The sequence below is a fragment of the Nematolebias whitei genome, chromosome 22 (assembly GCF_014905685.2).
Source record: "Nematolebias whitei isolate Nwh7 chromosome 22, NemWhi1, whole genome shotgun sequence".
Lineage (NCBI taxonomy): Eukaryota > Metazoa > Chordata > Actinopteri > Cyprinodontiformes > Rivulidae > Nematolebias > Nematolebias whitei.
In genome coordinates, this window is record NC_056519.1 from 18,587,193 (window position 1) to 18,605,530 (window position 18,338).

At 38.9% G+C, this 18,338-nt stretch overlaps 2 protein-coding genes across 2 annotated transcripts in view; one reads left to right on the plus strand and one right to left on the minus strand.

Moving 5' to 3' along the window:
* Positions 1–7,333: 7,333 nt before the first annotated feature.
* On the plus strand, positions 7,334–8,751 carry pmch (pro-melanin-concentrating hormone). The gene is made up of 3 exons (XM_037696197.1): positions 7,334–7,576; positions 8,434–8,575; positions 8,669–8,751. The coding sequence occupies exons 1-3, from the start codon at positions 7,334–7,336 to the stop codon at positions 8,749–8,751; spliced, it is 468 nt and encodes a 155-aa protein (XP_037552125.1).
* Positions 8,752–10,701: 1,950 nt separating this feature from the next.
* The window catches only part of LOC119427999 (PARP1 binding protein), a 15,503-nt gene continuing 7,866 nt past the window's right edge, over positions 10,702–18,338 (minus strand). The window contains exons 8-10 of the mRNA XM_037695643.1: positions 17,390–17,471; positions 12,241–12,427; positions 10,702–11,012 (exon numbers count right to left, since the gene is read on the minus strand). Coding sequence (XP_037551571.1) covers positions 10,702–11,012; positions 12,241–12,427; positions 17,390–17,471 — 580 coding nt within the window. The remainder of the gene's footprint in view (positions 11,013–12,240; positions 12,428–17,389; positions 17,472–18,338) is intronic.

Consider the following 18,338-nt stretch of genomic DNA (forward strand, 5'->3'; position numbering starts at 1 on the left):
TTAGTTTTTAGAAACCATGGGAATTTTTCTGATAACACAAATTGTCACAAAGTTACACGAACGCAAATCAAATTTGTAAAAAGAACAAAACATTGGCAACACAGAAAAAAAAGGAAAACTGTTTTCTTGTGGAAGTTCAGAAAAAGGTTCAATCATGTCATCTTTCATCCGAAAGACTTCTTCAGTCTGCGGCCTGCCAACCCAGATCTGTCTCACAAATAGCACCGCCTTGATGTGTTTCAAGCCAGCCCTTTGTGGAATCCAAAGAAACTAGCTTTATATAAAAAAGGGGACCATCTGTCGAAAAATACCAATCATCATGCATCACAAGCAAATGTTTTAGGCCAGATGCCAGTTATGTTTATTAATGATTATTATTAATGATTCAGCCATCAATCATAATTTACAAAGTTATAAACCTTTGCTTATTAGATTACATAAATATTTCTTGGGAGTGTGTGTGTGATGTTGGTAATTTAAATGTCTAAAAGTTCCAGTCAAAGTAAATAATCTAATCTTTAGTTGCTGTGGACATCATTACTGGACAAAAGGTGGACTTTGTAGATGCAGATATGGTGTTTGTAGGGAAGTTTGTTTGTGTACTTGTTCAAATCCATGGAGCTCAGTGTGTAAAAAAAAAAAAAATTGAATAAAAAAAAATAAGGATAATTCGCCGCTGCAAAATGCAGCTAATTTGACGGTTTCTCCAGGCGTGATCCCGGAGCTGGACGAAATTAGCTTTATATGACAAGCCGATTGTGTCATTAATAGCCACTTTTACTTATTACATGACACAATGGCATGCCATACAACTCGAGTGCCATCTAGTGGCTGAAAATGGTAGTGTTCAATATTTTCAATGTCAGAATGAATGAAAACCGTCATATCGCAGACAAAAATTGGTTTATAAATATGGAGAAAATTCATAAATACATTGCTTCATTGTATAAGTCACAGGGCATGCAAGTTATGCAAAAAAACCTGCAACTTATAGGCCAAAAAAAATCCAGTAATTAAATTAGTCAGACATATTGTACTGATCAGCTTCTATCAGTGAACATGTTGTGTGCATTCATTGTTTAAATGCACAATATGCAAAGTGATGTTAGCTTCTAAAACTTCTAAAAAATGAACAACTCTTCTTGCTTTTCTGACTTTTGCTTGGAACACAATCAAATTTTCCCAGACCAACGTTCCAACTTCCAAGACAAACATATGCCGTTTCAGTAAATAAACATGACTATTGATGTGTGAAGTGGTAACAGGAGCCTAAGAAATCCACTGGTGATATCCAACAGACAGGTTAGCGTTGAGCTTGGCAACTTTTAGAACTTGTGAATTTAGAATGTTGCAAAAGTTGCACGGCCTCACTTCAAGAGTCAACTGGGATTTTAATTTAATTTGTCTAAAACGTGCTAGCTGCAATTACTAAAGTAAAAATGTTGAAGTTCAGGAGTGGGACAACACCATTTTCACCCTTTCTGCCCACACATCTTTGTTTTAATCACACATGCATCCCATTGCTCTAAAGACAGGAGTCTGCAAGCTTTGGAGCTACAACAAAAATACCCCCAAAGCAACTATTGCTTACCATCACCATCATGCAATAAACAATCATGTGTCCCATTGATGGCGTGGTCCGTGCTCATGAACTTTTAAAAGAGTATCTTTAAAGCTCTACTAACTAACAGGAATTTGAAGAAAAAAAATGGTTGGAGAACAGTGTTGGTTCTAGTTGTGTGGATATACAGTACAAACCAAAGACTTTTTGTTGAAAACTAATGATCACCCATCGTTATTGTCATTATCGAAGCCAAACAATTAATTAAACAGGTTATTGCATGATGCCATTCTTGTCTCAACTGCACTGCATCTACAGTACGTCCTTTTCAAACTGTTCAAAAAGAGCTTGTGTTGCAGAAAATGAAGCAGACAGAAGACCCATGCGGTCATGTATACTAGAAGAAGTGACGCAGAAAAGCACAGCAACAGCTTCAAATCTGCTTATTAATCACTAGAGTGTTTCAGTTTGTTGAACAAATCAGTAAAGCACAGAACATGGGAGTGTGTGAGTCATTCATAGCTCCCAGATGTGTTTAATAAGTAAATAAAGTTTCCTTAAGCTCACTGTTCAAAAATCTGTTTGATTACAGCACTGGTATTTATGGTGCTTCTTTAAGAAAAAAAAAATATATATATACATTAAGACAAACTGTTCACCATTCCTGCTGAAATAAAACACTTGTCAACATCACGAAAATGTCTCGAGTGCTTTTTTTTTTAAATTCAGCAAGCCCATATAAACTCGAAACTCCCGACTCTTCCTGTTAACTTCACAGATTTTATGAGAAACCCCATGGATTCAGAAACATAAAGAGCAAAAAAATATATAATAATACAAAGTAGTTTGCCCATCTTAAATCCTTTTAAGACATTTTGGCCGCATAGTTAAAACCGTAACTCAAGCTGAGGCTGGACTGCACCGTGACGCTGACCGCACTCGCTGCACTGAAAGACAACGTGATACTTCCTTCGAGGTGACGGGGGTCTGCCAACGCAAACAGACAGGGGTGCGGTTCTCCTTGAGGCCAGAGCTGCACGTTCAGCTTCTTTGGAAGATGCTCGCCGTGACAGTGAGTCGAGATCCAGCTCAGTCGCTGTCAGCACTTTTCCAACGGATACACGGGGCAAGGTTGATAAATGTACTCCCTGGCTGACGTCCAGCAGACAGCAGAGATCAAGCTGTGGAGCAGAAGGGAGGTCAGCGAGGTCCAGGTCATCGAGGCCACCCTGGATGTTATTTCACCCCTCTTTGCGGCTAATACAGAATCAATTTTCTCACCCTAATGATCCAATTGCTGAATGCAAGCTTGCAAGATTCAAGGGTTCGAATAAATCTGGGAGATTGCGTGCAGAGAGAAGTGGGCAGTGGCGAGTTACCAAGCCATAACAATTACTGTAAGCCAGTAATTAACATGAATATGGTTGTACAGTAAAATACAGCTGTGATTATTTAAAACAAGGAACAAACATGTTGTCCACTGTATTTTATAATCCTATGTCATATAAAGGGATGCAGAGGAGCGCACCACAGAGAATTTTTTGGATAACCTCAAGAAGCAGGAGTGTTCTGGAATAAACCCGTTCCCGTCCCATCTATCTGCATGCACTCTGGGATCCAGTGCATCTAAGGACACGGACTCTGGCCTGAGCTCTGAAACTCAACCTCACCACACTCTTCAACTCCTCATCTTAAGCACACAATTGTCTTTTCAATGACCTTGTGGTCTGTTCTACTACTCACCAATTCTACTACGTATTCTGCTGCGTGTAGAGCCTCACTGGTTTGGAGCCATTCACTTCTTTTACAGATGGTGTTTTATCTTTGCTTCCTTTTGACCTATTCTCTTATCAACTCACGTTTTATTGTTCCAATAAATCCCAGATTCTTTTGTCCCCATTGCCACAATCCAGTCATGAAAAGTTGATTGTGACCAATTTGCAAACAGCTCTATGAGCAAGCCCAGATGTGAAGCAAGTGCACGGTGCTACCAAAACATTAGCAGTTAGATGAAAGCGTGTTCCACAACAACAACAACAAAAAAAAGCATCTACGGTTTGGGATTTGGAGATTCTCCTTGTTTCTCAGTTTTAGGCCACAGTGGAAATTCACTGAGACTTGATTATAGTAGGAGAGTGTTGGCTCAGCTGTGTGCTTTAAGAACCCATGATGTCAGAGCCTTATTTTCCTTGGAGGGACTCTGATCAGCTGCATTGTTCCAGGAAACCATGGTCTGTTCTCTTGGTGAAAAAATAAAAAGGCCCAAAATGTGGCCTCTTGCTTTTACCCGCATCTTAGCTGAGCGAATAACGCCAAACCCCTGGCTCGGCTCCTGACACACAAACACACACACGAAGCATCCTGCACAGAGCATCACATTTCCCTGGAACTAGAGCTTCCCCTCTGCTTAAACAGCGTTTGTCTTTTCTCCACTTTTTTTTTTCAATGGAAGATGACTGTCTGTGATGAAAGGCAGCATGTTAATACAGGATTAGGAAATAACATTTTGGACCTCCAAAGATCACGAAAAATGCTGCTACTGATGTCACGGAGCGCAGACTTCTGAGGTCTTCTTACACACAGGCAGTGCGACTGAAACCGAACACCTTCGTTTGACAGGTGATGCAAGCATCGAGCAGCACCGATGATGAAAACGCTCAAAACATGTGCATTATGTGAATGCGGTTGCCGTTAAAACAGCTGCAAGTCAGCAGCAGCTTTGTGAGGAGAAAAAAAACTTGGATCGTCGTAGGATTTTAGCTTTTTGTTGACGAATTATGGTAATGATTTCTCAGAAATCCCAACCAGAGAAAACAATCGGACAGATAAAAGCCTTCAGCTCAGCTCAGAGTTCAGTGATATTGATATTTTCTGCTCGAGTCTTTGACGTGCAGCCACTGTCCATTTAAGGCTCACAAATTGAGAAATTTAGTCAAAATAAATAACTAATTAAAAAGGAAAAGCAGCATCATCAAAGAGACAGGAAGGTTAAAACAACAGTGCAAGACGCTCAAGTTGAGGTTCAGTTGTGCTTCTGCTGGAACAGCCGTGCCCCAGCGGACAAGTTCACTTCTTCAGTAGAAGTCCTGGCCCTCCAACAATAATACTTACAAAATAAAGTCTGATCGCTCCAAGTAAAATCACTTCAGCTGAGATCCATAGTTATTATTCATGCCTTGGTGCTCCATCCCCTGCGCTACGGCTTTTCTGATGTTAATAAGGTAAGCCTTTTGAGCTGGGACGAAGCCTGCGAGGAGCTGTGTCAACATTTTGCTTGCCTCTGACCTTTTTATAATCAGCTGACGGTCGGCACTTTTGTCTTTGTACCTCTCAGTTGAAAAAAAAAGAGGAAAAAACAACTAATCTGACAAAAACAATTTTAATTTACAAATGGGCACCAGCCCTGAGGCACACACACAAAACATGCTTTCTTTTAACATCACTTTATTTTCATAAGAGAAAATGGTACTTTTTATGCTTATATTTCTACTTTTATATTGTAAGAACGTCTTGGCCAAGACTGGAAGCAATATCAAAATTTAGTGTTGTCCTTCTTCGTTTTCATACAGTCAGATTGAAGATTAGCACCTCCGCGTCTGAGGTCATGGGCCTCAACTGAAAAAAAGGGGATCACCATCTTCAGGTTGGGAATAAGAGATTGCCTCGATTAGAGGAGCTCAAGTATGAAGAACTGTGACATAGAGTCTGATAGGTGATTTGGACAGCACCTGCAGCGATATGAACACTGTCATCTCTGTCAAGGTGAAGAAACAGCTGAGCCAAAAATAAAAATCCAGATTGGTGCTGCTTTCAAAGTATTGCATCCTCTGTGCCAGTCCAGTGTGGTGAAGAGGGTGCTGAGCTGCAAGATGAAGCTCTCTGTTTAATGGTCGATCTATGTTTCCCCACCTCCGGTCAGAAACTTTGGGTCATGGGTGAAAGAACGAGATTGCGAAATGAGTTTTCTCTTCAGAGTAGCTGGACTCTCCCTTAGAGATAGGGCGAGAAGTTTACTTATCCAGAGACTTGTGTCTCTTTGCCACCATCTCTACATTCATCGGTTCCGCACCAGTTAAGGGTCTACCCACCCCCACTCGGCTCGGTTTATGGAACCACCTTGTTATTGGTTCCAAACAAACTGCTCCAATATGATAATTTAGAATAGATGAAGCAGATAGCAGCCGTAGATTGTCCAGTTGAGATACGTCACTGAATGACCAACCCAGCAAAACTGCAAACTACCCTCCATTTCCTCTCTGATCATGTTGAGTGTGTCTTGTTTGTGCTAGTTTCTGGAATGGAAGCACCAAAAGTGTTGTGGACCTAAGATGAGGTCTGTACCCCATTTTCCCATCTGTACTTCACCTTCCTAACTTTATTGGCCGATGTTAGAATTTGGTGTGAGCTGGATGGCGCCACAAGAAATTAGCACATTTACAGAGCGGTATCACAGATGAAGGTGCAACATGGGTACATGTGGACTTATGAGCAGTACCGAAATAAACTAAAGAAACCAAAGCCCGATTATAGGGCGATTAAGGATCACAACGGGCAGAGTGGCTCAAACACAATGACCATTTATGATACCGCCTACATTGCATTGACGATCCCGCCCACAGAGCAGGGGAACAAATCAGTGGCAAATTGCATACACCTGAAGAACTGATAAGACGAGAGCCGAGGAGAGTCACACTTATCAATGGCAAAGAGGCTTTGGAGTAGAGTCGCTGCTCCTTCACATCGAGATTAGACAGTTGAGGTGGTTCAGTAATCTGGTATGGATGCCTCCTGGACACCTCCTTAGGGAGGTTTTCCTGTCATGCCCAGCTGGAAGGAGAGAGACCCTGGGAAAGACTCAGGACATACTGGGGAGACTATGTCTCTCATCTGGCCTGGGAATACAATGGAAGCCTCCCAAAGTTGCTGGAAGAGGTGGTTATGGAAAGAGATGTTTGGGTCTACCTGCTCAAACTGCTGACCCCAAGACCTGACTCCAGAACTAGCAGAAAATGATGGATGGATGTATAGATGGATGTTTGTCAGAAATGACCGTGGCCAACGGTGTTGCCAACTACACCAGGCAGGCTAACGAGTTTCTTAATGTGGTCTTTGAGAAAGGCAAGGCTAGACAACTCAAAGGGACTTTTTGTACACTTGAAAAGCCAAATCGGATGGATTTTTTATCTATGCAGACAATCAAGAGTACAGACAAAGTTAATGTCATGACTAAAAAAGATTTAAAGCATAATGTAACCTTTTAAACATACTTGTATTTTATATGATAAAATATAATTTGGGGACCATTAGCTAGAGTTTGGAGGTCTTTATACGTGTCCAAGTTTTCAACATTTAAGAATGGTTTTGTGCTCACTCAGTGGGCATCTTTTGAAGCACCCCAACTCTTTTGTACCACCTGCTGAACTCATTTTGGTATCTTTTATTACTTTCTGCCCTCATGACCCGTTTTTTGCCTGCCCTGCCTCGCTCAAATGGGGTTGAGTTAGCCCACCATGTTTCCCATTAAAAGAAACAGTGTGTGATGTGAGTTCATTCCATCTCTAAATAGAATAAATACAGCTATTATGTTCGTGTTTTTTTTCTTCTGGTTAATGGAATTGGAGCACATCTGAAGTCACCTTTACACTTCCTGTGGCCTTCAACCTTTCAAGATAGATGCGTCATTTTAACTTGGAAGGTTTTATTATGTCTCAATATATAAAGCAGCTAAAAGCCAAACCACATCAGCTGTTAGGTAAAGTATTGAGAGTTAGGATGATGTCTGTCTTCTCAGTCCTGTTCACCTTAGTGTTTTTCTCCGGACTGAACAGCCACTCGGTCACCGTGGCCAAGCTTTCAAGCAAAGCAGATGTGTCAACAGACCAAGAAGGTTTAGACTCCATTATCGGTGATGAGACGATGGCTGAATCACTTTTGGTTCCCACAATGTACAGACAGAGCGTGATGCTGGATAACAACATGAAGGAAGACAGGACTCCAAAAATCTTCATCATTTCAGTAAGTTTAAAAAAGAAAGATATTGTTTTAGTTCATTTGTTATGTAGATTTATATCATTTGTACCAACTTCTATATTGATAAACACTTTCAAAGCTTTAACACTATGACTAAAATCCTAATACTGTATATTTTGTCATTAGTTTCACGTGTATGCTATTTTAGCAATGTGAGCCTTTATTGAGTTAAATTCATTTCCAAATTCTCAAGACATTTTTTGCGTTGTAAGCATTTATTTGAAGGTTTCTTGAAATAAATCACAACTATAGTTGAACAAAGAGCACATTATCTCCATTCTGTGACTAAACACTTGACCCATTTCAGTTGGCCACCGTCCACTTGTCTACCGTTGAGTCAATATTTTACACAAGCGTCTATAAAATTATTTTACAGCAGCACTGGAAAAGATGGTAAATGGTATTACCCGAAAAGGTCAAATGATCACAAGTCTATAAAAGGGTTTAGCAAAATCACAGTGGGAAGAATGATGATATATTGGGGCTCCATCAAAGTTTTGGCTGCAGTGTGTTTTTCTGGCAATTGGGTCTCCAGTGCATCGTGAACAGTGGTTATCTCTGTGGTAATGGGGGAACAAAAACTGTATTGGAGACAGCACAGACATCTGGGTGAACCATTTCTGGGGGGAAACAGGCTACTGTGATAAAGTCAAAGGAAAGAGAGAACACGTTTGTTCCATTTGGGTTTTTCTGCATCTTGGATCAGCTGATGGAAGCAGATACAACACCTGCACTTAACGTGTAGGAATAATCTTTCAAAGATGTTGCTGTGAGCTGATCGGCCAGAGTTCACAGTGTGCATGGGAACAAATGTGAACTTAAGATGTAATGACTGATTTCAGGACACGGGGCTGAAAGGACACGGTGTTCGTGCGAAGAAGCCGGGCTTCTCCTGGAGACATCCTCTGATCTCAGAACGGAGCTTGAGTCACACTCCTGAGGAGTTCACTTTGAATATAGATGAAAGCAATAAAAACCTTAACCGTAAGTATCTGGAAAATATGCCACCAATGAACTATGTAAAGAATTTGTCTCATTAAAATAATTGAATTTACATGTATTCCTTTTTTCCTATAGTGTTGCTATGTATGATTGGAAGAGTATACCGACCCTGTTGGGAAGCAAATAACTTAGCTTCCCAAAGCCTTGCTGGTTCTTGAACATGTGGAAGTTCCTTCTTTATCTGTTACCCTGAAGCTTTTTATTGTAGAATATACAACATCAAGCATGTAAAACCAAATAAAGTTGATTAAAAATGAAGTCTGTGTTGCAATGTTTAGAGAAGTTCAAACTTTATGAGTGATTGCATACATGTCTTTCACTATTTATTTAGTAATAAAGTGCATTGAAGAAATATTCTCTCAGTTTGATCTGTTCAGCTTGCAGTCACATTTTCCTTACTACTAAAAACTTTGAAAATGTTACTTTAACATTGGGGAAAATATGATACAAATAAATACAATTAATAAGCTTGAAGTTTATATACCTTGTAAAACATGCCAACTAAAAACCATGCTCTTTACATACACTAATATGATGCTGATAGACACTGTACCATCTTATCAGAACTTTGGAACTTTCTGGAGTGTCCATGGATGACTCACTGCCTTTGGTAACTTCTATGCATACATTTTTTATGATGTCATTGTATGTTCACTGTTTATGTTGCGTGGTCATTTTTTGCATCTTTTACACTGTGCCCCGGCCAGGACATTGTGTGAAACATGATTTTTTTTTGGTTTCCTCTATCCTCGTGTTTCTCTTTCTCATCTGCCTGTATATTGCATGTAACAGGTATCTCTTATAAATGTGTCTTCGAGGCTCAATGGGAACTAACCTGTATAAATAAATGTCTAATAATAATATTAATAGCAAATGTTATTTAATAACAACAACTAACTGTACTTAACACATGAACCTATTGTTTATTAAAATTTCAATACCAGATTTTAAACAAAAACTACTCTAAACTATTTTATTCGCTAAACTAATAACTTTTCTGTATTAAAATAATTCCCTGGTAGTGATAAGAATATAAAATGGTGATTCATTAAATAAAGCATAATGTTGTTGAGCAACACGTTAGCTAGCTACACAACTCAGTGTTTTCATTAATTTCTAGTTTATAGTGACAGACATAAAAAGTGGTAATGGTCTTGTCATTAAACTGATTAAAAAAAAAAAATTGTCAAGTCAAATTTTATTTATAAAGCACATTTAAAACAGCAGTGGTTACCAAAGTGCTTCATGATAAGATCAAAGGCAGTAATTAAAGAAAAAAAAATATTAAGATGTAATTAAAAGTATGAAAAGTAAAACAAAAAATACAAAAACAATGAAATACAAAAAAAAGGGGAACTTGATACAACAAGTAGCAAGTAATTACTGTAGTGATTTCTCCCCACCATAGATTTTTACAATAATCAAAGCTTACCTTATCTTTGAAGTTTATTAAAAACATGAAGAGAGGTACCGGGTCTGTCAAAATTGTGATTTACCGTATTTTTCGAATTATAAGGCGCATTAAGCGAAACGAAAATGTTTTGACAGATTTTTGAGCGGTGTACCACATAAAATCGGTTTGAGTTCAGTAAGCACAACCAGAATACATAAGGCGCACTGGATTATAAGGCTCACTGTCAATTTTTGAGAAAATTAAAGAATTTTAAGTGCACCTTATAGTCCGAAAAATATGGTAAAATAGCCAACATTACTACACAACAACCATTTTATTTAGCTTGTTTAAAAAGTTCAAAAACAAATATGAATGCTAGATTACAAGTAGCTTGCAGCTAGTTAGAATTTTCTACCTGGTTTAGGCCATTATACAAATCAGCTACTAATTTTTATTGTATACTGGCAAATAGGCAGCAAAAAAGAATGATAGTAATATTTTCAATAAACTTAAAAAAGGAAAAAGTGACAAAATATAAAAGTATTAAAAATAAATTAATTAATAAATAAAAAGTAAAAAATGTCAAAGTGTTTTGGAGAGCCCATGTGGAAGAAAAGTGTAGCACAAAATGTGCCAGAGGGTGAACTCAACCTTTAAGTTGATTTATGTGCACATTTAAAACTCCTATTGAGTTACTGTTTGGTGAAGGCAAAGTCTAAACCCTGAAGAAGCTGGTTAGCTTTGCCTGTCCGGCTATTAGCTTCTTTTTATTTGAGGTCTTGCTGACATTTTTGCCGGGAACTTTGATTGACACATGAGTGTGCCGTTTCTTCTCTGGAGGTTCATTCTCAGATCCAATGGGCTGATCAGAATCCTTCTGCTTCCTTTTGTTACCCCTGTTCTGCATCTGATCGCTAGCTTTCCTTTTACACCTTGGACCGGCACCTTCGTGTTGAGCGTTTCCACTTCTTTGCCTGAGAGTCTCCTGCTGTGCCTCTTTTTTCCAGTGGTCACGGGTCAACTTGGCTGCAAAATTGAAACAAAACAAAACAGGATTTTAAAAGTTGGAACCGAAAATGGGAAATGCTGTAACAAATCTGCTGACGTTCGCTGCTCGTTCAAGCAGGCTTTGTATTATTTATTCTACGGAGGTGAAATTAAACAGTCGCCATGTAAACTGGATGGAGCCGAGCCTCAATAGCCACAGAACAAAACACTGAAAGAGAAATGAAAAAAAGTGTGTGTGCAACTTGTGGTTTTTACTATAGATCTGGGGGTTATCAGATTTTATAGTATGGAGATTAATTTAATGGCTGATGGTAAGCACCAGTCCCAGAGTAGGGAATATGAAAAGTTTAAGGCCTGGAAGGAAGGTGTGCCAGGACCTTAGTTCAGCTGTGAAGCATCAGAGAAAGCTGACATCACAACACAAAGAACGAAGCACAAATTGTGTTGACCTTTTATACATCTTCTTCTTCTTTTCCCTCTTCAGGGGTCGCTACAGTCAGCCATCCTCCTCCATCTCACTCTGTCCTCACTCCAACTACCTCCATGTCCTCTCTAGCTGCATCCATATATCTCCTCTTTGTCTTTTTCCTGGCAGCTGCATTTCTAACGTCCTACCAATATACCCACTGTCCCTCCTCTGGACGTGTCCAAACCATCTCAGTCTGGCCTCCCTAACTTTATCTCCCAGATGTTCACCCTGTGCTGTACCTCTGATGATCTCATTCCTAAACTTATCCATCCTTGTCACTCCTAAGGAGAACCTCAGCATTTTCATTTCTGCCACTTCCAGTTCTGTCTCCCGTCTTTTTGTCCATGTCTTTGTCTCCAGACCATACAACATAGCTGGTTTCACCACTGTCTTGCAAACTTTTCCTTTGACCTTTGATGACACCCTATTGTCGCAAATCACTCCTGAAACATTTCTCCATCCTGTCTGGACCGTTTTACCACAATCCCCATTTTCCTGGACAGTGGACCCCAAGTCCTTGAGGTCCTGCACCTTTGTGACCTCTGCTCCTTGTAGCCGCACTGTTCCACCTGCCTCCCTCTCATTCACACATGTACTCTGTCTTACTACATCTGACTTTCATTCCTCTTCTTTCAAGTGCATACCTCTACTTCTCCAAGTTTTCTTCCACCTGTTCCCTGTTCTCATCACAGATCACAATGTCATCTGCAAACATCATAGTCCACGGGGATTCATGACATGAAATACCTTCTGTGTTTAAATAAAGTAAACCCGCACCTGTGGTTGTTTCTTCCGTATCCAGGCTGATCCCGTCAACCACGTCTAGAATGGTTTTTAGCTTGGGTGCTGGGTGCATGCAGGTAGGCATCTGGCTGGTGCTTGGGAAGTCCAGGACCCGGTTGAGTGGTAGCTCTTCATCTTTATATGTGCAGGCAAACTGGGATCGTATTACCTTGTCTCTGGGCTGAAACAAACAGCAAAACATCTCATGTCCGGTGGATGGTGACATGTTCAATGATCAACCTCTGGGACTCAATCTTGGATTCATTAAATTATTTGATTTGTTTTAAGCAAAACAATCCCCATTTGTATGCAATCTCTTTTCAATTCTTGTTCATTTTTAAATACTCAACAAGTAAATATAACACCAAATTTCATATATGACGATAGCTTGAAGTTGTATTTACTAATTTGCATATAGCACCACTTTGCAGACTCGTCATATTCAGCTACATACAAAAGTTATTTGGCACGACAGTTCAAAAGCTTGTGTATTGGGGAATGTTGCCCCAACAATAGCGCTAATCAACTTTAAACATTTGCATAACTTAACCTTGAGGGAACATGAATGTCTGTGCCAAACTTCTCAAAGTTCTCAACAATAGACGTCAAGACATTTTTACCGTACACAAACATTAAACCACAATGGCCCTACATAAAAAGGAATGAGATTGGGAATCCCCAAAGTAATTAGCGTGATTTATTGTGGGTAATTCATGTCAATAAATCAGATTTATGGCACAATAATTTAATGAAAACAAAAATGCTAACATGATGATACTGATCAGTATCAGGGACTTGGCGTTTGTGGCCAAGATTCTTTCCTTTCAAGAAATAATGTGAGTTTTTTTACCTCGATGCTTTCAAACAACAAAACAAGCTTTTATTTTTTGATCTACAACAGAAGGTATGAAAAACAGAGGAGGGAGTGGGAAATGTCAGGCGAAACATAATCAAATATTCCAAATCAATAATTTTCTCCTACAATTAATAAACCCAACATGCTGATGTGAAGTCTTTATGTATAAACTCACCTCACCCCCTCCAGTTTCTGAAATAAAAAAACTTGTATTTCTGGGGAAAATCCCAAAGAAGTACTTCATGTTCTTGTTTAGTCACATTAAGTTACACCTTTCAAGTCCAATGCAGAAGCTTGGCCAGTATTTCTACTTTTAAAACCTTCAACGCCCTTTGTTAAAAAGGTTGTAAGTGGGAGTTGGAACAGGACTGGGTCGTGCATGTGTGAACCACTGCAGAAAGTCCAGGTGGTCATTTCCAGATGTTTTATGGTGTTCATGTGAAGGCTGAGCTTTAAAGGTTCAAAAACAGAAGTTTTCACATAAACATTTTGAAGAAAATCCAAGTTTTGGCCCCTGGAGGGTTAGATTAGTTCATTTCTTTTAAACTAAAAGGTAGTTAATATGGGGTTTAAATTGTTTAAACGAATTGACGATAACACAGTTGTCAAACTGTGCAATTCAAAAGAAATGTAAATGAGAGAAGACTAAAGGAAATATTTTTTCCCAAGACAAGAACCTTTCTAAAAAGCCAAGTTATAAGAAAGTGAATAATTCTGAAGGCTACAATCCCTGCCCTGGGATGCACTAATCCACAGCTTTTCATCCAGTGTTTGATCTACATCTGCTTGGTATTATCAAAATCCAAGGATTTCACCCTTTGGGCCAGTGGATCATAGTAGTGAGAAGAAATCTGAGAGCTCGAAAACAAATGACAGCAAGTAAAGCCGAGGTAGGTTTGCGAAAGGTGTCGGAACCTTAATTATTTTCAAGAAGAAGAGCACCAAAGACAAAATAATAATAATAAATGTATGGATGATAATTTATTTATTTATTAAAAACGCCCCTAAATTTATGTCGGCATTGAAGAGTAAACGAGGACAAACCATAGGAGCCTAATACGGTGCTGTGTGGTACTACAAAATTAATCTCACATGAAGGAGACAACTGACCAAAAAATTCCCAGTATTTTCAAAATAACAGGTGCAGGCCATTTCCTCAGCTTTGATTTTGGCTCACATACAGGTGGAGAAACAAGTAGCAGGTGCATCATTTTCCTAAACAGAAAGTGATTTATCTCTTTGTACATAAAACAAGTATTTTAACGCAATCAAAGTCTTGAACATCAAAGTCTGTGTGGAATTTCAGTGAACGTTTTCTAGGCCAGAATCATCTGTTTGCACTGAGAAACAGATGTGGAGACAGACATCCCAAAATCAGAAGCCAAATCTGCCCACCTCCCTGTGCCCGCCAGCTGACGTCAGTGTGTGATGAAACCACTGAAGAACTCTGGGATAAAGTTCTTCAGCAGACAAGAGGAAGCAATAACCTTTCAAGTTTCCCTTGCTAGACGAGTTACACGCCCGATATGGCATTTCAAAACGAAATGGATGCCGAGAGCTTCCACTCACAGAGTTCAGGAAGCGGTGAGCTGCCCTGGGACCATTACGGTGCACTAGAACAGGAAGGCAGACAGATTGTGGGGAGCTAAATGACATCTGGTAGCACAATCAAATAAATTGTGCTCAGCATGAAGGGGATCACACGTGTGATTAGCTGTATGTTAAAATACTCAATTCCAACCTAAATATTAATTTATTTTAGTGTGACCCAGGAATAGTGAAGGACGTATAATGCACTGTAAAACAGGCTCAGCAACAATACATCCCGATGATGGAGTAAATCTGGGTGTAAACAAGTTTTTGAGCCCATCACTGTAATTTAAATCTAATGCTCTGTTTGTGCAGGCTGTGCTTCCAGCATCAGGACATCAACCATATTCTTTTACTGCAGGAGTGGGTGACATTTTTTTCCCAGAGGGCTAAATCAAGATTTTTTAAGCAATCGAAGGGCCGAGTAGAGAATTGGAAAATAAATTTTGTTCAAGGCAGATAATCTGGAGTACTTTTTAAAGCATTTTTCTTATTGTAGCATAATTAGCATGCTTGATAAATGTATGTCTCTCTAATACTGTTTAGGAATATAAGACAAACTCTCTGTAAACTGGCTCTTAAAACAGTATAACTGTTAGCTTAAATATGCAACAAACAAAAAAATATAGGTTTGCTTTTTGGGGTCGTTGAGGTTCAGTCTAGTTCTGATAGCGTAACTTTAATTTTTTTAAAGCCTATCTTTATCCAAATATTTTGCTAAAATTGTCGAAGATATTTAATTTACATTTCTTTAAGTTTTATTGATAGAATGCAGGTTTTTATTAACTAAAGTTTTTTTTCTTCTTCTTCTATTAAGGATATTGGGGGCTGGATGGACATTGCGCAAGGACCGCTTTTGGCCCTCGGGTCATGTATTGTTCACATCTGTTTTAGTGGCATGTTTGGAAAACCCAATAATGGTAACTGTAATAATTGTGCAGTTTTTATTTTTTGAAATATTTATCTTTGTCGACCATGTTTTTCTCATTGAACATGATTGGAGCTTTCATTTCCCTTTGTGCTGTTTAAAACCTTTTATGCTTCATCATCATCAACTTTATTTATAAAGCGCTTTAACACCAGCCACAGCTGAAACAAAGTGCTGAACATCAGTAATAAATAAGATCAAAGAAAGCATAAAAATAAAGTTATAAAGCTAAGAACACAATAATGAATTAAAAACTCAATTATTCATTCAGCTTTTGTTCTAGTTCAGCTGTTTTCAGCTTATTTGTGCCAACTTCAGCTCTTTTCTGCTCAGTTAAGCTTTTTTCAGCTAGTTTTCTGCTTCTGTAAGCTTCTTTCTACTAAATTCAGTCCCCCTGCTTTTTCAGACATTTTAAAGGTATTTTTCTGCTAAGTCTAGCCTTTTCCCCCTACACTGACTTTTGTGATTCTTTCTAACAATTCCAACTTTTTCTGCCTCTTTCTTCTACTTTCATTTTTTATTGCCTTTTTAGCTACTTGTTTGCTAATTTCATCTTCTTATTTTTTTTGCTCATTTCAGATTTATGATAATCTATTCAGTCTCTGCCCATTTCAGCTTCTTCTACACATGTCTGCCATTTTTCTTCTGCTTTAATTTTCCTGCTTTCAGCAGATGTTCAACTTCAACTCATATTAAGAGTTTAGGGATGAAACCTTTTTAAACCTGGTTTCAGCTTCTTTAGCAGCTTTTAGTAGAACTCCTTCAACAATAAGCATTCACACTGCATTTTCACAGGAAGTAACATTTTTCTAGTTAATTAATCTGTTCGGATTTCCATCCAAACCCTAAATTACCCGTAGTATAAATCAGCTTTTCAGCAAATCAGCAAACTAATGCTGCTACCTTTAGCTGCTCCTCTAAAGTGGAGCTGATTATCAGTAACAAAAAGTCGGCTACGATCACTTCTTTCCATCATTTTCAGACCTGCGTTCATCATCTCCCTCCAGAGTCAAAAGTCTTTATGCAACATCTATTCAACATATGAACCTTTCATGTGTGAACATCAGCGGGATCCCCACTAAAACTTATTGTGACAAAGATGCATAGCAAGTGGAATGTTTTTGCAGCTGAAATTAGAATTACCGCCCTGCGGTTATTTGCCTCCGTCAACTGGACCAGGTTTCGGTTTACATCCATGTCTGCTTCTGTTCCTTATGTCACGGCACTGAATGGGAAAGTGTTTTTACAGAACATCATTATGTCACTGTAATTTCATTTCATGTTATCCGGGTAAATATTTGTATTAAAGGTTATTTAAGCCATTACAACATGCAGTCTTAAGGTCAAACAACCATAAATTCCTTAGAGGAACAAAAACATTTAATCAGAATCTGAACAGAAAGTGACTACACTGTGCAATAAATATGAGTTTTGTATAAACAATATTGTGCACTGCAGGCAAATAGGCCCTGACAATAGAAGAACTTCTCATCAGGAGTGGTTAATGGTTTGAGTCCCCCACAAATAATTCATTTTATGCCCTGGATTGAAACTGCACACTCAAACCAACATTAGGAGCTAAAACGCAGCTGTGCAAACGGGAACCGTGGAAGTCGGTTGTAAGCGTCAGCTAAGCAAATAAATAATACAATACCAGGGAGAAATTACAGGATGTAAAGACATTATTTTCAATGTTTGCACATCTGATTCAATTTGAAGTAAGTGATGGTTTGGATTTGGGGCTCTCGGATGAAGGGGGTCTGCGTTACCTTGGGTTTGAGCAGGTTGAGTCGACTCTGGGCTCTGTTCCTCAGGGGTTCTGGAGAACATCCAGTAGACACTTCAGGGGATCTGCAGAGAGCCCCACAATGAGAGGTTTATGAATTAGAGAAGCTAAAAGCTTCTACACTAATCAAGAACTGTTCCAAACCCCCTGTTTTCTCCTAAGTGCGGCAAACGTGATCTTCACGAGCATCAGTCGTCCAACGCGCTGCAGTCCCCAACAAACACAGCCTGTAGCTACAACTTTATTGTATTTTTATTACAGATGTTTGAGTAAATCTTTCGTTCCGGTGTCACGTGGGAGGATTTTCCTCCGTGTGGTTTCACAGACAGTTGCAGAGCCCCACGTTGGTCTGATTGTTGCTTCGGGGGTTTTCCCCGTTCACAGAGTGTAAAAACAGTCAGATTTAATTCAAACTCTACAAAATGACTTCTTGTTATTTTTAAATGGTGAAGCACAAACTTTAAAACTGTTGTTTTTTTCGCCCCCATCACTGGCCCCTCATATGAGGGGAAACTATTGGGGAAAACAGGAAAAGATGGGTTTTCGCATTATTTTAATAATCAAAAAGCAACTCAGTTTTCAATACTCTAAATCAAATAAACGGCTCTAAAACCAAGCAAACCTGATCGACATCGTGACCAGTTTTTAGTATTTTTTTGTTAATTCCATAAACAAAAATACAGTCTGTACAAATAAATGGTATTTTGTGTCCTAAATTTATGATTACATTAAAAAAAAAATATTTACCCAGAAATTACCGTAATTTCTGGACTATAAGCTGCTATTTTTTTCACATGCTTTGAACCCTGCAGATTATATAATGCTACAGGTAATTTACAGACTTTTTTTTTTTTTGACGTGCTAACAAGCTTGATGCCGCCAAAACATTTAGCCTTGTCACACCTGGGCACTCACATAGCTGCCCAACACAT